The sequence below is a fragment of the Micropterus dolomieu genome, linkage group LG13 (genome assembly GCF_021292245.1).
Source record: "Micropterus dolomieu isolate WLL.071019.BEF.003 ecotype Adirondacks linkage group LG13, ASM2129224v1, whole genome shotgun sequence".
In the NCBI taxonomy this organism is placed as follows: domain Eukaryota; kingdom Metazoa; phylum Chordata; class Actinopteri; order Centrarchiformes; family Centrarchidae; genus Micropterus; species Micropterus dolomieu.
In genome coordinates this window covers 7,029,934-7,053,535 of record NC_060162.1, presented here as the reverse complement: position 1 = coordinate 7,053,535, position 23,602 = coordinate 7,029,934, and the positions used below count along the sequence as shown (strand labels likewise).

Genomic DNA, 23,602 nt, shown 5'->3' with positions numbered 1-23,602 from the left:
ATCAACTGTTCCCCACATCTTTTTGCGTACCCCCTCTCTCACTTCATTTCCTGCGCGAGGAGATGGTCCTCCCCCTCTCTGTGTAAACACACCCATTGATTTTAGTGACAGAGGACTGGGAGCGCAGGAAGAGGACCGCCACACAGGAGAAGAGCAGCAGCAGATGAGGAAAGCAGCCAAACATCTCGCCTCATTCTTTACATTAAAGCCCGTCTATTTCGATATTTATAGCCCATATATAAATATAACTTTTGGAATTTGTAGACAACCCAGTGTAGTGCATTATCTGAACAAAGCAGCCTCATCCTGACCGAGCATCCGCCAGCATTTCGGAAATAACCAAGCAGTTGTTACACTCCCCGAGCGCAAGGCTTGCATCGTGGCTCTTTCAGAAGCGGCATGTTCGAGGGATACTGCCGGCACAATTGAACTCCTGCTTTCACCCAAAGAGGTAGGCCTAAATCTGACAATAAATCACACCCACTACTGAATATTATAGCTTATTAACAGGTTTTTATAATACAACTATTACCACAACTGCTGCATCCCTTTCTGATCACCTGATGATGGAAAACTCCGGGCTGTGGCAGAGTAAGCGCAACAGAAAACACGCTGATGAACAAAAGACTGTTGTTGACATCCGTTGCTTATGTCAGTATTTCGTTATAGCTGTCATTTACCCAGCACATTTATTGTCCTATTTCTTTATTTTCCTGAAGTACGCTACGGACCTCTTCGCAGTCCTTTGTGCTCCCTTAGGCGTCTTGCTCCTGCATACTCATGCGCGCTCGAGATGTTTTTCATGTTTTAAAGGCTACATCAGGTGTGACATGCACATCTTGGTGTTATAAATTAACAAACGGTACTTTCTAAGTGGCGGAGCTTTCGTTAAAACACAGTTAACCTCGTTTAATGTGTGTGGACAGCTGGTTTGAGACTATAAATTTGATTCCGTTTAGAGATTAAGATTGATGCAGACATGCAGATCAATAGCTGCTGGCTTCTTCTCTTGTTTTGCATCTTTTTTCATCTCCCCCCAAGTGGCAGATGTACAGAACTGGCCCATGTAAGCTTGGTGTTTACTTTTGAAGTCCCCCCCCCTCCAATCCCTCTTCCTGAGTCCATGGTTGACTGTGAACACCTGGCAATGATTTAAACAGACTGCAACCAGCCAGGCCTCTGATAGAGTCCAGAGGCTGCATGTGCAAGCCTTTTTACTGTGCGCTTTGTGAGTGTGGCATGTATGTGCTTTCCGGTTATGTGCCCCTGGATCTGTTTTCTGTGAGGGGATGAGGAGGACAACTCTCACTGACATCCAGCCAACTGCTAACTCTCACACTGCTGGTGTATTTTCTTTCTCTCAGGGCATGTTGGTGTGAATGTAATGACCTATACTACTGTATCAGAAAATAGCATGTGAAATACATCATAGACCAAGGACAAGTAATATTACCATGGGCACTGATTGTAAATAATGTTATTAATAGTCATTTGTTTTAATGCTGCTACTAATTTTCATTATCAATTAATCTGGCGATATTTCTTTGATAAATCGGTTAATCAAGTCTAAAATATAAAAAATATAGTGAAAAATGCCCATTACAACTTCCCTATGCCCACGGTTACAGCTTCAAAGTTGTTGTTTTGTCGGATCAACAGTCCAAAACCTAAAAGCAGTCAGGCTGCAATGATATGTAACAAAGAAAAGCAGCAAATCCTCACATTTGAGAAGCTGGAATCAGAGAATGTTTTGCATTTTTGTGTGAACAACGACTCATGAATTAATTATTAAGTTGCCTATTCATTTCTGAAGATCGATTAATCAATTGTTTCAACAAAGAACGTTTTGAAACCCGAGACATGCCAGACAGTCATCGGGAATCTCACGGCAACTTGTCAGGATGTTTATACGTGCTTATCTGTGAACAACCACATTTAAGTAGTAATCTGATTTGAGAGGTTATATGGGTTGCAGTAATCAGATTTTCCCAATCACCTGTGTTTACAAGTGTTGGTTTAATGTCCAGAGGCATCTGTGGGAGTAAGACAGGTAACATTTTTACATACAGCCAATAGTCTAAACTGGTGGTTAAGGTCAAAGACAAGTAGAATATATTATGTACAAGAATCCATGTAAGAAAATATCGTATTAAACTCTGAAACCATCAGAGTTATTAGATTCTGGTATACAATAATTAAACATCCTCGTTGGACAGATGTTGGGGACAAGCAAATTTGCAACAAAGGACATTCCGACTTAAATGATAAATATATAAACACAGGAGTTTCAGAACCTGCAGGCCTGGTTGGTAATCCAGGCTTTATCCTTTAATATGCAAATAGCACAAGTATCTGGTTTACTGCTCTTCTCTTTGTTCAGCTCTCCTGCAGTGACGTTATGTATGAGTGAGCTCATTTATCCGTGGAAAACTTTGTTTCTTTGGATCGTGGTAGGAGAATAAACCAGGAATGTTAAAGCAGTAATATTCCTGATTATCATAATTTCAGCATGTACTACATCATCAAAGTCAAAATGATTACAAGATTAAATAGTTGAGTAGATAAGTAGATACAAATGAGTTGAGCTAAAATACATGACTCGAACTCTTAACTCTTAACAACAGACCCAAATATTGGCATTTCGTAGAATGAGACCATGTCTTGCTCCGCCATTATCAAGATGAGATAATAAATCTTTGAGTCATTTCAGAAAGGAAACGATTACACTGTGGAAGTTAGAACACTGGCACAGAAACAACAGGTTGTTTGGTAATTTCAGGTAACTACCATTAGTGATGAAAAAAAGTATACTTTAAAAAAAAATTATTGTATCTTAACTATCTCTCCTATGAGCATAACATTGCCATAGCTACTTTATTAATTGAAATAATCATAATTTTTGATTAGTCCTATTGGACTAATCAAAAGTGCTTATCTGCCTTTTGGACTAATCAGAAGTGCTTATCTGCCTGTCAGCTACTGTGCTATAAAGACCTGGACTACTCAAGGTTATATTTATTAAGATGCTAATTATTAGTATATGCAACACCTCTTCAATTTAGAGCCTGATTTATTAGGACCACTTATTCAAATCAAGACACTTACAGCTTTCCATTAGAAAACAAAAGCTGCGGTATCAGTGTGTGTGTGTGTGTGTGTGTGTGTGTGTAGGAGGTGACATGCAGGTGAGAGAGCAGGCTAAGATATTCTCATTATAACTGAGCCAGAGGCCATTTTGCTGGAATGCAATACATCCTGTTGAACCACGGTTGCGGTTGGTTTTGTATTTCATTAAGTTGTGAAAAAAAATTCTTCCCCCTATTTTTATTATGAAATATGACTTGGAAAGCAATGCATTATTTTAAACTAATTGTCCCACATTTTAAAGAGAAGACTTTAAAATGGAACACATTCCTTATTAAGAGAGTGTGTGCTTGAAAGCTGTGAGAGCCCCAGTGAGACATTTACCATTGTTTTATTCCCTTTATGTTTAAAGGTTGCTTATTCTTTTGGTTCATTCAAGCATGTCACATTTGTATGAGTTATTTAATTTCAACATTAAACCAGATTTTTTGTTGGTAAGTCATTGAGAGTAGAATAACAAGACAGCCATGCTAGCTGCTCTGCGCGACTGTATTTCAGCACACCGGTGCTTTGATCTAAAGGCTAACATCACCATGCTAACAAGCTCAAAATGTCAATGCTAACATCATTATGTTAGGCAAGTATAATGTTTACTATGTTTATCATCTAAGTTTAGCATGTTAACATGCTAACATTCATTATCTTGTGCTAAACACAAAGTACAGTTGAGCAAATTGGACATATATTTTTTTTTACCTGATGGTGGTTTTATATGGGGGTTACTAAAGTGATTAGAATTAATGAAAGCAGTCACATTTGTACTTTCTGTCCTATCTATGCAGTTCACAGGTTATTTCTCATGCTCGCTGGCTTCCTGGTTTCAGCAATAGCTCCAGTTTTGAAGGCTTAGGTTGGAATGTAATGCATGTCATTTAAATATATTATGCTAACACATGCTGCAGGTTGTGTTTTCCCCATTGACAGCTGCATCAAAATGTCAACCTGGGTAGTTTGAATAAAGAACATTACAAAGAGCCGCAGGTTTGGAGAGTTTGTTTAACTGGAATTTAATAATTTCCCCATAACTTATGACAAGGAACAATGCAGTCCTGTTGAAGCCAAAGGTGTGAGTGATTTGTGCAGGGTTCACACCTGACTGTCTGTTCATGAGACAGCATTCTGAGGATTTTGGAGCAGATGATGCAACTTAAGGAAAATGGGAACTGTCTTCTCTACTGGGTTGTAGAGGAATAATTTGTGACACCTGGAAACCTTTGAACTTTGTCTGTCTTGAATTGATATTTTGCCAACATCTGTCTGTTGCAAATCACCACCTGTAGGTTTGTAAAACATTTTCTGGCTAACAGAGAAACAAAGGCAGCATCTGACAGCTGTGGATTCACTAGGTCAGACATGGACTCTGGAAACAGAGTGCAGGAGGCACTTGACATGTTTAGAAACTGGGTGGAATGAAAGTGAGCCCTTAGCGAGGACACGGCAAGGACACTGGAGATGGGAGCTGTAACTTTCTGAGTGGAGTAAATTCTGCGCATTTCTCTGAGGCTTAAAAGAGTCCTGCTGACTCTTTCTTTCCTCTTTTCTTAAAGCCCTCTGCAAAGGGACTTTTACTTGTAAATCACGATATCTCTAAAAGAGGAAGGATTAGTACTACTTGGAATTGAAAGTGGGAAAGGCTCCTAGTCTCTGCAAGAAGACAAGTGTTCTTTACTTGACCTTCATAACTCCCAGACGTATGCTATTTTGCAACTTGCAATCCCTGGATCTCTTGCTAAATCGACTGTAATACTCACCAAAGAATACACATCATTCATCATATGATATTAGGTCTGCAAAATGTAATATTTCAACACTGACATCGCAGTGTGTGCACATACAATACAATACAAAAGGCTCAGAATACTATTTATTCAGGAAAATCTGGCCTGTAGCAGTCTGCTTTTTCATGAGTAATCTTAAAGACAAACAGTCTAGTCTCTCTGATAAATAACTTTTAGCCTGATTTATAGTGATTACATTCCACAAGTGTCTCAGGCGTATTTTGCATCAAACTTCGAAAATTGTGGGCATGGTAAAAAGTATTAGAAGACAATTATAAATGTATGATAGATGAAAGATGTAGATCAAATACACCTGTTCATTCTTTCTTTTAGAAATAGTAAAAGATACATACATCAGCTGAATACCTGGATAAATAATGAAACTTTCTTTTACATACACGTTACATTGTAAATTGTTAAAAAGTTAATATCTCGTGGGAAATCTCTGTACTAATCAGTGATGGAAAGAATACTTGGATGAACAGATCGATGGTGGACGAGGAGTATGGAAGAGTGGAGATCAATGAATTTAATTGGAGATTGATTGATAGAAGATAATTATCTATAAATAAGGATCAATTTATTTTTGCTCTGTCTTGCCAGCAACATACTCCCATATTATTACTAAAAGCTTGCCTCCTCTTTATGGGAAACTCATAATTATGATACTCAGGTCGATACTGTTGTAAAGAGGATTTTTAGCAGATAAAATGAATGTGGGTGATTTCTTTAACAGAGGACATTTCTCTTGTTATCTTACTTGCACATCAAATGTATCTTTTTATTGAGTTTTCAAATTATTTTTATTATTATATTTACTTTGAGTCATAGTGAGAATGTCTCTTCTGATTGCTGTCTCAGCTTTATGATGGTAGCAATTTCAAGGCAAATGTTTTAAGATGATTGTGAACTCTCTTCATAGAGAGACCAAAAACACCTTGACTTTCAGAGCAAAATAAATATATTTTGAATATATCAACCATTTATATGTTTACTTCATAGATGTAAATTGAAAGAACAACTACATACCTAAATAAAAAGCTACAACCCGCACTGTGACCCATACCAACCATTACTTTAGAAAAACACTGTAAAACCTTGTATATTGGACCTTAAATATCAAATGTTTTAACTAGAGAATTTTCTTGTCTTTTCTTTTTCAGGATTCAATGAAAATGTCCGTGTGCGTCCATGAGAACCGAAAATCACGAGCTAGCACCGGCTCTATGAACATCTACCTGTTCCACAAGTCCTCTTATGCTGACAGTGTCCTCATGCACCTTAACTCACTGCGGCAGCAAAGGCTGTTCACAGACGTCCTGCTTCATGCTGGTAACCGCTCCTTCCCCTGCCACCGTGCTGTGCTGGCTGCCTGCAGCCGCTACTTTGAAGCCATGTTCAGTGGTGGGCTGAGGGAGAGCCAGGCCAGCGAGGTCGACTTCCGTGACTCCATCCACCCGGAGGTTTTAGAACTCCTGCTGGATTACGCATACTCTTCACGTGTGGTCATCAACGAGGAGAATGCAGAGTCACTGTTGGAGGCTGGGGACATGCTAGAGTTTCAGGACATCCGGGATGCCTGCGCTGAATTCCTAGAGAGGAACCTTCACCCATCCAACTGCCTTGGCATGCTGTTGCTGTCTGACGCTCATCAGTGCACCAAGCTGTCAGAGCTCTCCTGGGGCATGTGCCTCAGCAACTTTCCCGCTATTTGCAAGACAGAGGACTTCCTCCAACTGCCCAAAGATATGGTGGTGCAGCTTTTGTCACATGAGGAGCTGGAGACAGAGGATGAGAGACTGGTTTATGAAGCTGCCCTTAACTGGATCAACTATGACCTGGAAAAGAGACACTGTAGCCTTCCGGAGCTCCTGAGAACAGTCCGCCTGGCCCTGCTGCCTGCCATCTTTCTCATGGAGAATGTATCTACAGAAGAGCTGATCAATGCCCAGGCCAAGAGCAAGGAGCTGGTGGATGAAGCTATCCGGTGTAAGCTGAAGATCCTGCAGAATGATGGCGTCGTTAACAGCCCGTGTGCTCGGCCAAGAAAAACCAGCCATGCCCTCTTTCTTCTGGGAGGGCAGACTTTCATGTGTGACAAGTTGTACCTGGTAGACCAGAAAGCCAAAGAGATCATCCCCAAAGCTGACATCCCCAGCCCAAGGAAAGAGTTCAGCGCCTGCGCCATCGGCTGTAAGGTGTACATCACTGGTGGGAGAGGCTCAGAGAATGGCGTTTCCAAAGATGTGTGGGTCTATGACACCGTCCATGAGGAATGGTCAAAGGCGGCACCAATGCTCATTGCCAGGTTTGGCCATGGCTCTGCAGAGCTGAAACACTGCCTCTACGTGGTAGGAGGTCACACCGCAGCGACCGGCTGCCTCCCGGCCTCTCCGTCTGTATCACTCAAACAGGTGGAGCAGTTTGACCCCGCGGCAAACAAGTGGACCATGGTCGCTCCTTTGAGAGAGGGTGTGAGCAATGCAGCAGTGGTCAGTGTCAAGCTCAAGCTCTTTGCCTTTGGAGGAACCAGCGTCACCCATGACAAGCTGCCCAAAGTGCAGTGCTACGATCCACAGGAGAACCGATGGACTGTGCCAGCCTCCTGCCCACAGCCGTGGCGCTACACAGCCGCTGCTGTGCTGGGGAACCAGATCTTTGTCATGGGTGGGGACACAGAGTTCTCAGCGTGCTCGGCTTATAAGTTCAGCAGTGAGAGCTACCAATGGACTAAAGTGGGCGACGTGACAGCCAAGCGGATGAGCTGCCAGGCTGTGGCATCAGGGAACAAACTGTATGTGGTGGGCGGGTACTTTGGCACACAGCGGTGTAAAACTCTGGACTGCTATGACCCCACGCTGGATTCTTGGAACAGCATCACTACTGTGCCATACTCGCTCATTCCCACTGCTTTCGTCAGCACCTGGAAACATTTGCCTGCTTGAGCCCCAAACCCTCTACCTACACCCTTTCCATGAGGTAAGTTTGACCTCTCATGTCTCTTTGTCTGTCTGAAAGGGGAACTCCACCGACTTTAAACATCAAAGTCTGTTTACAGGTCTTGTGGAGATCTAAATTATGTGAAAAAAAGTTGTATAAAGGCTTTTGTGGCTCCAGAGGGAGCTGCGCAAAATGTGATAAATTTCCGTCCAGCTTTGGTTGGGGCTAAAATCTACAAGTTTGAAAAAGAAAAAACATCTGGTGGTTTGGAGTGAGATAGAAGTAAGCTCACCAGCCATCTGTAGCCCGCTCCTAATCTCTGCTTGAGGCTAGAAACTCAAGGCTACATTAGCTGCTACTAGCATAACACACACCAGAATTTCCGGCTGAACTGTAGGCGGTTGAGTTGCATTGTGGGAAATGTAGACGTCAGGTTGTGACAAGGAAGAAGAATTGAAAAAAATCTCTAGTTAGATGTTTTGTCTCGTTAGAGGTCTCACAGTCCATAGTGAGTCTGACAATGTCATAGGAGGGGAATGCTAAGTCCGTGGAGTACTCTTTGAAGAGTTTGACAGTGGTGCCACTTTCTTTTCCTTTAATCATTTGTAAAACATTGAAATTCAGTTGAATTTTTTATGTATTTACTTATCTATGTATTTATTTATTCTTAAATTAATTAGAGCCCAAGCAATATGGGTTTAAAGGCAGATATCAATATCAGTACTTCCCAGTTTTAAAACGTATCTAACAATATGTTGGCTGATATTAAACCATCAAAAATGACACTTACTATAAATAACATTTCCACAAGTAACCTTCACATAACAGTAAATCATTATGAATATTAACTATAAATGAATACACAAATGCAACAAAAAGATTCTCATCTTGGATAGGTAGAGTCTTCTCGGAAGAAGAGAGGAAGGAGCTCTAGAGAAGGAAGACTGGAACGGTGGGGGGATTGATAGGGGTTTATGTGCGTTAGTTAAGTGAGTTATGTGGCTGTGGGGATGGGCCGAAGGACAGAGAGGGTAATTGAAAGAGAATAGGATACTTTTATTGCTCCTGTGGGGGAAATCTCTCTAAGAGGGAAAAGGGGGTCTGCCAATTAGACAAGCCACACACCAGCAGGCTACAACACCCTGGTGTGGCTAATCCACTCTCAGTCACCTTCTTTTGATGAGGTTACGGACTTTATACTGGCTGAGAGGGAGGCAGCCGGCGACTCACGCAGTGTCGGAAACTATTCATCAACTGTTACAAGTAGAGGTGACTGAGAGAATTGGCAGCAGGGGAAGTGAGGAGGGAGAGTCAGCGCTCCTTGATAGTAATAGTCTCGCTCTGAAAATGTACTGTTCAACTCGACAGTTCCTCCTGCCTCCATCTTTGTCTTTGTAGCTTCATTCTAACCCTGCTCTCCTGCCCTGATGATAAACAGGCCAGACGTATGTGGAGCATGGGTAGTCAGCTGGCAAACCTGATCTTTCTGCATGCTGCAGGCTCACGATCACATCGCATAATCCATTCACACAATCCCTGAACCCCACACTGATGCCCCCACACATACCCATGAAGGCAGTCCATTGAATTTTGTTATATATAGTGAAATGGCTTTGGGCCCTCAGCTCTTGAGAAAGCGAAGGCGAGAAGTAGAGTGACTCCCCCGCTGTCCAGCACAGCACAGTCTCCAATTTGATAATGCCAGGAAGCAGCTCAGAGCTGCTTCACTGCTGCAATACTGTGTTGTTCCTCCTCTCCACGGGATGAAAAATTTTTAAAACGTATTATTCCTTTTCTTTTCAGTGACTCATTTCTGAAGCGGAAGGGACTAGCCTTGTAACATAATGCTCAGTGAAGAATATAATCCTGCCACTAATTTAATATTGAATTTGTTTTTGGTGACTGACAGTCTACTCACTGAATGCAGTGAAAAGATGAAATATGGAGGAATGGAAAAGGAGGCTGACTGTTTAGGAATGAAATGGAGAGGAAGTATGTTAGACCTCACAGGAGAAGATTGTAGCTGTGAAAGAAAAAAGGAAGTTCTCTTTCAGTTTTTCCCTAAGGAAAAATTCTAACTTAGATTCCTCCTTTTTAGATTTCCTTCCCCTAGAAACCTTTAGTAGAGGTGGATACTGACAAAATCAAATAACACATTATTTTTGACTGACTTCCTTGATGCTGATATGTTTAAGTTATCTACACAGAAAATTCAACTGTGTGAGCGTGTAGTTTAAATACACTAGTGGCAGTGAAGAAGAGAAGTTAGCCCAGATCTGCTGTTCATAATACTTTGATTAACAAATTCATAAATGTATTTCTCTAAATGCTACATACATACATACAAAAACTGGAATCCAAAATTCAAATAATCAATGTCGTTATGCTGCTGTACCTCGTGCGTAAATGTGCACAGTGTATTTCTCAACGGGGAGACGATTCATCCTAATTCTTTTGGGTTCACTTATTCACATAACACCAAGGGAAAGACCCACCTCCAAACAGAGATAGCTGGTGATGATTACATTCACATTAGACACTTGGCTGCCAAGCTTGTAACCACCTGTGCCAAGGTAAGATTAGGTAAAAGCTTTAAAAATGGAACGGTCGAAGTGAAACTCTGAGATCACAACACACTCAGATGTGAAAAGTGTAGTGGGCTGAGAGGGAGCTAAGAACACTGTACTGAGGAAACACAGTAGATGGATATTCCAAACGTATTATTGTAGCAGGAGACAGAGAGTGGAGACATAAAGTACTATAGTAGTGAATAAAATGCAGTCCAAGTCATCAACACAACACATAAGGGCCTTTAAAGAGTTGAATCTGCAGCACTCTTCATTTGTACTTTGAATAATTAAAACATCACCTTTAAGCTGTTGAGCATTGTTTGCTTTCAGGCATCTTCATACATCTGATTAGCCTTTTTAACCAGTTATTCTTTTCTCTCCCTCAGATTTTCCCGTTTTGCATCATCTACTGGACTCCAACTGTGAAGAAGCACACATCATCCTCCTCTAAAAGAGACACTGAGCAGTGATGTACAGACACCCGCATTCATCTTGATGCTGCAAAGATGCAGAACCAGAAGCACGTACAGCTGGACACTTTACTGGAATGATGTCATGTCTCGTTTTTGAGAAGGAAGCGGAGACATACAGTGCAGTAGCTCACGCAAACAAACCAAACAAACTGCTGCTTGTTGTATGAGGCACAAACTCGCCTCGTGTACATCCGGCATATCAGGCTTTCATGCTGCCATATTAGGGCTGCAAACATATCACACTATCTGCATTTTTCCCATTTAGTCATGACTGGCTTGTGAGGATATGTATTGATGTTTTTCTCTATGACAAAAAAAAAAAAAAACTCTTTTCACGGAGACTGCAATGTATAGCATGGTGGATGTTCTATTTAGATTGAATGAGGGAGAATGCAGTGATTGGTGTGCTATAGAACAGAAAGCAACTCAGTTTGACTGAGTATAGCTGATTTATAAAAGGTACAGTGAAGGAGCAAATCTCCCTCTTCTTTCCTCTAATAAGCTCTTTTTGTTTGACCCCTTATCCTTTTCCCCCTTCTTTCTAAGACATGCTTCTAACAGCTCTAACACAGAAACAAACCTTTGAGTGTTCCTCCTATGAAGGCTTTGGCAGTTTGCTGTCACTAAAATCCATGAGGTGTTGATGACAAACACCAGCTGAGGTTGAGGAGGATGGAAGGGGTCTATGCGTGGCCAAGGGGATCGAGGTGCCTCGGGGTCACGACCTTACGTGTTTGCTGTTTTGCAGCTACGCATTAAAGCTGGCTAAGCGCAGGATAACTAACCCACTGTACACAGGGTTGGTATTCAGTGTTTGGATTCAGCACTGTCACATTAAACTGTCCTCTTAATGCTGTAAAAGTCCGGCTGTGCTTCTGTTATTCTGATAAAAGCAGCGGCTCGCTTGCTGAGTCATAGCCTTTTTTAGAGCATGTCCACTCATAGTGATTCAGTAAAACCGGCATGAACTCTTCTCTGTGGTCACAGAAATATTGTCACCTTAACCTAAACTGAGAATTAATCAATTTCTTTTTAAACTTGCTGCAATGTAGTCTTAATTTATATGACAATGATTATGTCAATATGTTTAATCCTATTTATTTCTTCTCTGCCGCCTGCATTCTTATGTGAATGTATGTTTGGGTTATGTCGTGCATGGCCAGGTGTTGTGTTTTATTGGATCTCAGTTGGGCTGCATTTTGCACAATTCAGTCTTTCCCAGGAGGAGCTTGTACTTTTAAAAGAGATGGAGGTGTGCCTCTTCCAGGGATTTCATTTATGTCAGAATATCGATGGAAGTGGAAGAATGGGGGTCGCTGTTGAAATAAGACTGAAGACTTACCGGGGGTTGAAAGAAATATCAATTTGACTTCTGATATATTCTCTTTAAGCTCCAAACCTTAAATCATCTTGTTGGTGCCGAAATTGTATTCAACAAAACAAGATAGGAACCATAAAACCGATAAGGCTGCTGGAATGATGCAGTAAGTGACCCAGTAAATATCAGGGAACATCACAGAGTAACCCTGACATGGTTAAGAATGCAACAGTCTCTGCAGCTGTTCTTGGGACAGCTGCAGAGACTGTCACATGTGCTAACATGGCTCTTTGGGGTGTTAACCCACAGTCTTCTTCACCATTAGGTTGAGAAAGAGTTGAATCCAGTAATTGATAAGGGCAGACACCGCAGTGCTTTTCACCATAATGTCAATGATGCACACACACACACACAAAAAAACAAACATTGCAAGTTCCTAAAGAACAAAAAGAGAGAATGTCTTAAACACTTGCATATGAAATACTTGGTAACTTTAATCGGTGTTTTTGTCTGTATGTCTGTCTAGGTGACCTGAGCATTGACGTTTTGCAGTTGAATATTAATGGAATCATTGAATTTCAATGTAAGAGTTAATGTTTTGGTGGAATATCTATATATTTTTTCCAAATGTCCTCCTCATGGATTCATGAAAAAAATCAAATCTGTGTGGATCAGTCGGTAAACAGCTCTGTAGATTCCTGCTCAGCTCCTAAAGGCACACAAAAGTTTATCCCTTTATTTGCAATTTCAGGACTTCTGTGGAGACCCTTATGGCTCCATAGTGTTGACCTCCTCCGACCACTGAACACAGAGCCCCTGGCCCTACCAATCACATAAGAGTGTTTCTTTCACACAGATCCCAAGTTTCCCTGGCAACAGCAAGCAATGAATGCCCCTTCAATTTGCACCTAATTGCTGAGTGGCATTTCCCATTTCTACTCTTGCCCTCCTCTTGTCCTCTGTTTTATCTGGAAATCCAGCTGGCTCAGATTGGAGCACAGTGTCTTGTTTCACATAATGATGTAAATTAGACAGAAAACACTGTCAGTGTGCATCGGTTTCATTTTTTGTTTGTCATGTAAGAGTTTAATTTCTATTTTTTATGGCATCATTTTGTACATGTGATTTTTTTCACAATGTGAAATTCATGGCTAATAAACATTAAGAGTTTTTTCCTCTTGACTGTAAAGCACTGTGTGTCTTTGTTTTCAGGATGCAGATAGTTTGTCTGGCTGCATGTATTAATGTATTAGTGCAGATTTAAAAAAGGAAAAGCAGCTTCAGCACAGCATAGGGAGCTTTCTCATTACTGCATGTTTCGCATATTTAGGCAGCTTTGGAGGGAATACGGCAGCCAAAGTGTCCTGAGGTATTTAAGGCAGTATATCATGCGTACAGCTTTTGTTCTGTGGAGGAGGGAGTGAAATCATCTTATCTATGCCTCTGGCTTCTAAGCTTCCTGCAGAAGAACAGGCAACACAGAGCCAGATACTTTCCCTTTCTCTGTCAAGTCACCTTGGCAACGGCAACCTTTATCTGCAAACTGTGGGGGCTGGAGGAGAACATGAAATCTTAAAAAGCACCTCTCTCTGTTTTCCTCCTCCCTTCCTCCATGGCCTGTCTCCCCTCTCACTTCCTACGCCCCCTCTCACACTTTTCATCAGTGAAATGCACTGCAAAGCGGCTCGCCAGTTAGGAGTCCTCCTGCGTTCCCTGGTTTGTAACAAGTCTAACATCCTATTAGTGAGTAACTGCAGAGCCCCCTGCCACTCGTCGCATTCCTCCAGCTCTGAGGAGTCCAGCTCTGTTCACTGTTTACATTCTTCTCCCTGACATGACTCCTGACCGTTGTCATGAGGTTGAGAAACACCAGTTTTACTGGATCCTGACCCTCATGCATTCTCAAACAAAATGCACCCCTACACTGGGGGGAGGGGGAAGCCTGAGAAATAAACGAGCATTCTTTCGACAATCACAATATGTGCGGACCTGTTGTAATGAGCCGTAAAAAATCTTATCTACTTTATTTCAAGATAACTTAGATAACCAAGATTTTCTCAAGCACTCTCTGGCTGAGAACCAGCTAAGAAAAAAAGGGTTGACATTCAAGGTGAAATGTGTGAGCTCTGTGTGTGGGTGGCCCCTCAGTGCCCCTGTGTGATCATTAATCAAGACAGGAAGTTGAATTTCCTGTCCGCCAGGAAGCAGGTCTTATCCCCCCCAAGAACATACTACTGATGGCTCAACCCTTCAACACTGTGAATCCTTTGGGTGCTGTTAGCTTATGCAGAGCTTGGCTGAACAGACTAAAGTCTAGTATTTTGTGTGTGGGCAGTCTGTATGTGTGGTCGAGTGTGATAAAAACAATGCACCTACATGTCACCGTCGCCTGGCAACACAGGCACAACTCAGTCATTCAAGTGCACACTCACACACACGTGCACATACAGACAGAGACGTTTCCCAATACATTTAAAACTGCATATTAGTGGTGCAGGTCCTTACACTACACTGACATGTTAGTGTCAGCAGATGTCTAGTTATGTTTATTTATAATGTTTAGAATTAGAAGAAATAAAGGTATCTAGAAAAATACAGAAAAAAGTAGTCCAAGCATTAATTGCTATGTATGCAATGTATACTAAGATGAACTAAATTACTCACTACTCAATAACATTTAAGGTGATCATTTTCAGAAAATTGTTTAGAATTAGTCTGATGTTGTTCTATGTTTTTCTTATTGTCAAATCCTATGAAAAGACCAAACCCAATACTCAGTGACTTCCCTTTTCTGACAGTGGCACTCAAGCCCATTGGTTCCTACTGAATATGAAAAATGGTGGATTACTACATAATGTTTTATACTACAACAGTGTACTATGGAAACTGTTGTAGTAAAATTTTTTGCATTATATATCTCCAAGCAAAGGGGGACATAGAGGTGACTAACTGCCCTAAAGATACGCTAAAACATGTATTCCAATCTACCCAGCTGAATCATATACAATATTTTTTATTCTCATAATGCCGCTTTCTTGTGATATTACTATACTATATAACTTTTTTCTCAAAATATAACAAATGTTTCTTGTAAAATGACTTTATCCTCAAAATGTGGAACAGACAGTACTTGTTGGCAGGATCAATCCATCTTTAATTTCGTTTTTTTCATGGATATGCTGACAATAAGAAGAATTTTGAATTTCTGAATAACTGTTACTTTAATAAATTAAGCAATCTTAACTTAGAACATATACAATGCACTTTGTCAAGCGATATGTGCTCAAGCTGCTGAATATATAGTTGGGCACTTGGCTACTTGTGTTGATTGTGCAGAGCGAAAATATTGAAATATTTTGTTGCTAGACTGCACACAAATCATACAGATTTGACAGGATTTCTGAAGATTTCATCAGCTGGTTGGTGGTGCAGGTAGGTTGATACAAAGCCGAAGAAGCCTGCTGAACTGCTGAGCTTTCGCATTCCACAAAAAATTATTCATGCTATGCAGGGTGGAGCTGGTTTAAACCAGACACACGCACAGACCCTGTGATCATGTCAGGGATGTTTTCAAAATGAGAGCTGTCCACTGGGCTGTGCTCACTCTGACCTCTGAGTTACATCAGCATTCAGGCAGGCAGCTGAGGACCAATCCGCCTCAGGCAAGGGGACTGTGTCGGGGCCAGTGTGTTGCAGTCAGATGTCCTGAAATGGAATTTACAGCAAAAACTTCTTATGGAAAAGTTAACTTTTTAAATCAGAGGTGAACTGTCCTGTCAGTTTTTGATGCTACGTCCTTTTTTGGCTGAAGCACATTTCTCATAACACCAGCTCTACCTTATAATATAAGGTATAATATAAGTAGTTATCTTCTGAGATTGAAGTATCATGGCAATATTGAACTGTTTTAAGTGAATAAACGTGTTATAAACTACGTGTTACCTGCTTTAAAATGCCCACTTTAAAGAAAGTTTGCTGTCCTTTCAAAAGCCCTGCAGCTGATCCTGCTTATCTGAACCACAAAGCCGACTCAGGAGATAACATACTGAGGAAAAAACAGCATCTGCTGGACTGCTAAAGAAAGAGCCACACGAGGCTCAGGTCACACAAGATTTTCAAAACCCTCCCTTATCTTAGCTTCCATAGATGTCTGGCTGCAGAGATGTTTCCTGGGTGTGGAAGGTGGAATTCTTACTGTTGTTTGTTTCCAGTAGCTCAAATGTCTCCTCTATCTCCCCTAATGTTTTTAAATAAGCTTTGTTTCAGTTCATTTTGTGCATGACTTCATTAGTCCTCTGTTTATCCTCCACAGCATGCGCCCGTCCTCTTGCGTTATCGTGACTATAAGGTTGAATGAAAATGGATGAGAGGTAATTAAGTCTGAGGAGGTCTGCTCAGATGCACAATGGCTCCTCTCTTCTCTCTCTTTTCACCTTTTGCCTGTGCCTTTGTCTCTCACTTGTGTCATTACTTTTAGCCTCCTCCCTGGGTAATCCTGCTGACCCCATCTTTAAACTCTGTGGCTATCCCAGGAAAGATACCCTGCTGATTGGGTTGCTTTGCAGCCACAAGCTAATTTACTGCTTGAACATCACCTGAAGTGATTTCCCATCAGATGAGGACATTTGGAAAAGCGTTGTAATTAATAGAACACTGGGGAGCAACAAATACGTGACTGACCTTGACTACTTGACTCTCGAGTGCTTTGAGAAGAACACCACATGCTTTTAAAGGAAAGAAACTCAGACTTAAAGGAATAGTTTGACAATTTGGGAAATATGCATATTTGCTGTCTTGCTGGGCATTAAATGTGAAGATGTCTGTATGGTATGGAATAAATATGAAGCTACAACTAAATATCTTCATTAGGGAGGTACCGTTTTTTGTATTTGTTTTTTTTATACCGAATATTGGACAAAGCCAGGCTAGCTGTTTCCACTAAGCTAAGCTACTTGCTGTAGCTTCATATTTACTGTACAAACATGAGTGGTATCAATCATCTTATCTAACTGAAGAACAACCCTGTCTCGTGGAAATTAGTTTATATAGGCTACAACAAATTTTCAGGAGCATATGTTATGTAGATATGTTTTGTGCCACCAGGAATCTGTTTTTTAATCAACATAATGAAATGATGTTGTTAACATTACTGGCAAATTGACTCGATAAAATGAATCAACAAATATCCAATACTGATTTCTCCCTGTGGTTTTTTCTACTGTCAGTCAGCCTGGTGAAGACAATTTGGCTAGCTGTCTCAAAAGCATTACTCAATTCTCACTTTTGATGTGGATTCCAAGTAAGAGTTGCTGTGCTCTGTTCTGTGAATCTGTACTCAAAGCGACAGCGAGCTAGTTACTGAGGTCGGCATGCTAACATGCTCATGACAACACTAATATGTTGATGTTTCGCAGGCACAACGTTTACGATATTCACCATCTTAGTTTAGTGTGTTAGCCTAGTAGAATTTGCTAATTAGTGTAAGACAAAGTGCTGGTGATAAGAAGACTGTTTTTTTGGATCAGCTGGATCAATACCCGCATGTTGCAACCATCCTGAAAACCTACTCTAATTTTTTTCTATGACAGCTGCAGATTTATGAGCCTGTGAATTAAAACATCACTTCACCCTTTAGATATCCTACAGCTTTATCAGGCCTTTTCATGTTGATAAGATGTGTTTGGGGGTCATTAGTACATACTTATTAACCGCTTAGGGATGCTTTTAAGGCCACTTAGCTTACCTCAGCGATCTCAAGCTTATCTCATTGCTGAAAACCACAGAAAGATGAAACGCTGCACGGCTTCATAAGGTAGATGTAATAACAGTTTGGGGTGAGTCACTGCAGGCGGTGTGCTCATAACATTGTTTACGTTCTCTTTGAAATGAGGTTGTTGGGTCTTTTAATCAGTGTGGCTCAAAGGCATTTGCCCTGCAATTTCTGCTGTTATATGGATTTTCACTGGGGTGTGGTTTGAGGTTGAGAAAGAGGGAGGAGGAGGAGGAGGGCATGGCGGTTTAGGTGGGATGATGGGGAAAACTCACTTCACTTTAAAGTAGCATAGCTTGGGAGAAGTCTTTTAAACAGTAAACATTATTCTCTCTTGACGTGAATTGGAAGCCAAAACAATCAATTAACTCCAGCCTTCTAATTAAGGAAGGGAATTCACAAGAGAGTACGGCGGGTGTATAGTGTGCACTGTTATCTTCTTTTTAATTCCTCGTCAGCTGCCCTTTTCAAACAGAGGGAACTAGTATGATAGTACGTCAGTGTTGAGTTACATCATTCTGAAAACATGTATGCTTTTAGAAATCCTTCAAAAATAATCAGAGGTAGAAGAAGTATTCAGTGCAACGTTCTGCATTCAAAATCCCACTTAAGTAACACTAGAGCAGCATTATATTGCAGCAAAATGTAATTAAAGTATCCAAAGTACAACACAAATGGCCCCTGTGAGTGACATATTATTAGATAGATTTAGATTGTTAATACTGATGCATCAATGCTTGAGCAGCATTTTACTACTGTAGGTGGTTGAGGTGGAGCTAGTTTTAAATACTTTGTGAACTGTTCAGCAGATTAGTCCCAGTGGTTCTTAACCTAGGGGTCAAGTCACCTCCAAGGGGTCACACGATATATCTGGGGGGTAGTAAGATGATTAATGGGAGAGGGAAGGGGAGAAAGAGGAGAAAGAAGGAAGTTCTGCTACTCAAACTTGCATTCAATTTAAAATCTTTTCTCTTTGAATGTTTTTTATTGGATAATTTTACCTTTTTGCCTCAAACAGTTATTAAAATTAAACTCTCAGAGAAGTCTCTCTTTGGAGCAGCTGCTAACTACTCATAGACATCGGAAATGTCTATGAGTAGCCAACTAGACAGCTTTTTTGTGAGGGGTCATGAGCCAAAAGGTTGGGAAATCATATAGTTGAAATATGTTTTTCATGTAAAATCTGAAGAGTAAATAGTAATTGTAGCTGTCAGAGTAATGTGGTGTATAATGTACAATATTTCCCTCTGAAATATAGTGGAGTATATAAAACAAGCACAGAATGGAAATACTCAAGTACAGTACAAGTATCTAAAAATTGCACTTAAATACCATTCTTGAGTAAATGTAGTTAGTTCCTTAACTAATTAACATAAAGCCTGGATCGCTTCAATCTTTCAAATATCCTACAAATAATGAGAATCTTTCAGCAGAACGCGATGATCCAAACTCTTTACAATCCATCAAGCTCAGCAGAGTGACCCTCCCTGATCCCCTGAAACTACCTGTCAGAAAAAGGTCAGCTGAGTCCTCACTCTGACAGGCAAACAATTCTAGGTTAAGACCTTAATCTGCAAACCAAAACAACCTCACTGAGTAAGAAAACACATCAAGAAAACAATAAAGAAGAACATAGCTGAAGGAATGGAAAGCCTGTGTTTACTGAGGCATGCTCGCAATTAAGTTGATAAATGAATGTGTGCTGATGTAAGGTAGCCGAGCCACAGTTAATGAATGAGCGTGAGGTCTGTGCAGAACTCCAATTTCTCAGGCATTTTTATAAGCACTTGAAGTCAGACTGCGGTTTGAAGTTGCATTTCTCGCTCTCTTTCATCAATTAGGAGAGACTTCTTAACTAAACGCCGGCCTTAAAGATGGAACAGAGGTGAGGCTGGGACAGCAGTGGGTGGGGGTTGGGGGGTCAGGAAGTCCACTGAGTTTGTAATTAGCAGAGTAATGCAGGACATCTGACAGCTGGTTAGGATTTTGACTGTTTTATCCTTTGCCTGCCTTCCCCCGTGGCAGGCTGTTATCTGTGCCTTAGAGAGATTTCATTGGCTTCCGCTGACCCCCTGACGGGAGCTCTGAAGCTGTATCTCAGGCCCTAACAGCGGGGGACCCCTAAACTTTTAGTATTAATCACACAAAAGGATTCCTTGCCTGACTCATGGCATGTGGTCCCCATTGGGGTCTCAGCAAGCATGAGCAGAGATGAAAGCCTGCCTCTGTTTCCTGCTCCGAATGTGTTATGCGCACGCCAACTCAGCTGATGAGTGTCCGCTTTTGTTCTGCACCGGACCACACACACACACTCACGCACATAAACACAGCAAACCACACATGCGCTTGAACACACATCCAAACACCCACAGATGCACTCAGCTAGCCGCAGCCACTCAGACACCCAGTCCCCAATGTGCTGTGAAAAGTTTTCAAAACACCCAAAGCTCTGCATCAAAAATGATGAAAAGTGGCTGACATTTCAGAGGAGCTTTGTCACGTGGATTTGCTGATGGCTTTAGCGACCACATCAAACTTTTGTTCTCTGTGCAGATGTTTCCCTCTCTGTTTTACTTCATCTGAACTGAGTAAAGGAGATAGAGCCGGGGTTTATATTTGTGCTCTCATCGCTGGTGAAATACGGATTTACATGAAAAAGTCTTCTTTTCAGAGTAAACCAGCACCAACACGATTCTCTTAGATGCACGGCACATTACAGAAATTCAAACCATTCAAGTGATCCTGGAAGGCCTGAATTCTCCATTTTCATTAGATTTCCTGATCTCACTTTTCAACATGAATACTGGGAATATCCTAAAATGTATTCATGAAACATTTTAATGAATCACACTGGTGGAGCAGATGTTTATTCCAACAAAGCAGATCCACATGTGGAATATGTTAGGGGAAATTACTGGTTAAGCGCTGCAAGCTACTCTTTGCAAGCAACCTGCATAGAGTCTGAAAGGACTACCACAACAATGCAAGAAACTGACCCACAATAAGTAAACTTCATGAAAGAACAAAGCTCTGTTGAAAATTGGAATAAGGAAATTCAATCCGAAGAGAAATCTCTGTCTATTTAGTATCCGTATATATATTACATTATATTTAGTATATTGCAATGGATTTTAATGGCTGGTATGTGCGGTGCTTTGAATGAAAGTTATTGGTCAGTCAGTCAGCAATGGCCGAACAAACTGCACAGTAAGCTTTCATATCATGTATATCCTTTAAGGTATTGACTGGTTTAGCCACAGTCCACCATTTATTAGGGCAGTAATTATAATTGGCCTATGCCAGCTACTTCTCAATCCTCAGACCTTGTCATCTTAATCTCTGCTAATCCTCCTTTGTGTTTGCAGAAATTAGTTTGTGAAGTGGGCTCAATCTAGGTCAATCCTTTGGGCTCTTTGGAAAGAGTCTGATGGGGTTTGTGTATTTGTGTGTGTGTTTGAGTCCCTCGTGACAGATTTGATGGGTGGTTGTGAGGAGGGAGGATGGAGTAGGGGTGCAGTGGTGGGCACTGAGTTGGGCAAACACCTATTATCACCATTTTAATTGGAGATTAGTGGGAGGATTTAGCTGCAGATTCTGCGGGGAGGCAGACAGCAGTGGATGCTGGCACCACTCTCTGTGGGCATGACTCTGTGTTCTCTATATAAGCCTGCAAATCTTTATGTAGAGAAAAGCAAATAGGAAGAGAGTCTATTTTGGGGGGAATGATGAGAATATTCTTCTTTTCTTCATTCACCATCTCAAAACTTAGACAAGATAGAATTCAATTTCAATGATGGTGCAAAATGAGTTTTCCCTTTGACAAAGTCACAGGCAATAGTCTTTCAGCGGTTTCCCGAGGCAGTCACAGCAATGGGTCAGATCATGAGCAGAAAAATTATTCTGAATTAGAAAAGGCCAACAGGGAGAGGTGAGACGCATATGTGATGATATTGGGAAAGGAGAGTGCAATACATCAAGTGTTTACATGATGCTCATGCTCTTGACAGACCTGTCCACCTGCCCAGGGACAGAGATTAAACAGTCAAGAAATAGTCTGACACAGTACCCCCCATAAAACCTGTAGCTTACAATCATATTTTCATATTTTCAAGCGACTTTGAGTTCGTGAAAAGCGCTATACAAATTCAATTTATTATTATTATTATTATTATTATTATTATATTTACCATATAGACATGAAAGTGGTATTATAAAGTCATTTAACTCTCACATATTAATATGTGTATAAAAAAAGCAGTATTTTAAATTCTGCATGTAAAGTCAAATGTTTATAAATTATAAAACTGCTCTTTCACCCAAAGATTGAGATTAAACCAACCCCTCAAAAGTTGATAGTACTGCCTATCTGAGACCAAGCACACACAGGCTGAATCAGCAGCCATAGTGCAGGTGCTAATTGATAAGAGCTTTTTATTTCTCTTATCTCATAAGCACAGCACCTTCGGGTGTTACTTTCTGACTACTGTCATATATTTCCAAGTTAAAAGTAGACTGTGTTTAATCTTGTGTGTTGAAATTGCTGGAATGTGCACTCCCATAAACATGCAGGGAAATAACCTTGGTCAGAGTGTGTTGGAAAGTGATAACACACATGGGCCTCAGTGCTAATGGCTAATAAGCTGCAGATTTGAGGGAGTTTTAGCATGATATACTGCAGCTTAACAAGGTTAATGTGCTTGAAATGTCTTTTTATTCTACCTTATTTTGCTCTTTTCCCACAACTATCTCTTCTTCAGAGCTCTTTCCACCTTCCTGCTTGTCATTTCTCTCTGTCCTCCCAACATTATATTTCCCAACTCTGCCATCTTCCTGTTTGAAGCCTGTTGAAGAAACTGTAGGAAGCTCATGGAATGAGTGCAACTTGGATAAGAAGACTGATACCACTTTCATATCCGTACACTAAATATGAAGCCAGAGCGAGCAGCTGATTAGCTTAGCTTAGTATTTACACTGGAAATGGGGAAACAGCTAGCATGGCTCGGTCATAGGGTAACAAAATTCACCAGCTACTCTAAAGTCACTAATTCCTTTATAACTTGTTTAATCTGTGCAAAAAGTTGCGGTCATAAGCCTTGATCATACAGTTCTTCCGTGCAGACACAGACGCAGACAGGCAACCTCCTGATAGCAAGAAGAGCTTGCACTCTCTGCAAGAAAGTGAATAAGCATATTTCCCAAATATCTCAAATTATTGCTTTAAATATTCTACGCTAACTATGATAGTCTTATATGACAAAGCCTTAAGTTGAATTCCCTCTGGTAAGAAAGTACATTGTTTTCACTGCCTCATGTGTTAGTTGCAGTGGGAATCAAGGGAATGTAAGTAATTTAAGTATTTTTTTGTGTGTGGCTGCACTGTGAGAAAATCCCCTGTATAACACCTTACCCTGCAGTTCTCACCCTATCTGAAAGTTTCACACCCATTAATCCTCAGCAGTTAGAAACTAGAGCATCTTATATGAAATGGTGAAAGGCTGGGAGGTAGCACACATTTTAAAGCATATGTGAAAATCTCCTTAGCAGTTACTGAATGTGTTGGCCAATTCGCAAATCATCTTGTCAACAGTTTTTGGTTTGTTTTACATTTT

General features: G+C 40.9%; 1 protein-coding gene across 1 annotated transcript; it reads left to right on the top strand.

Annotated features, from left to right (window-relative positions):
* Positions 1–168: 168 nt before the first annotated feature.
* enc1 (ectodermal-neural cortex 1) lies at positions 169–13,412 on the top strand. Its single transcript, XM_046067482.1, has 3 exons — positions 169–451; positions 6,086–7,901; positions 10,819–13,412. The coding sequence occupies exon 2, from the start codon at positions 6,092–6,094 to the stop codon at positions 7,865–7,867; it is 1,776 nt and encodes a 591-aa protein (XP_045923438.1). The 5' UTR covers positions 169–451; positions 6,086–6,091; the 3' UTR covers positions 7,868–7,901; positions 10,819–13,412.
* Positions 13,413–23,602: the final 10,190 nt, after the last annotated feature.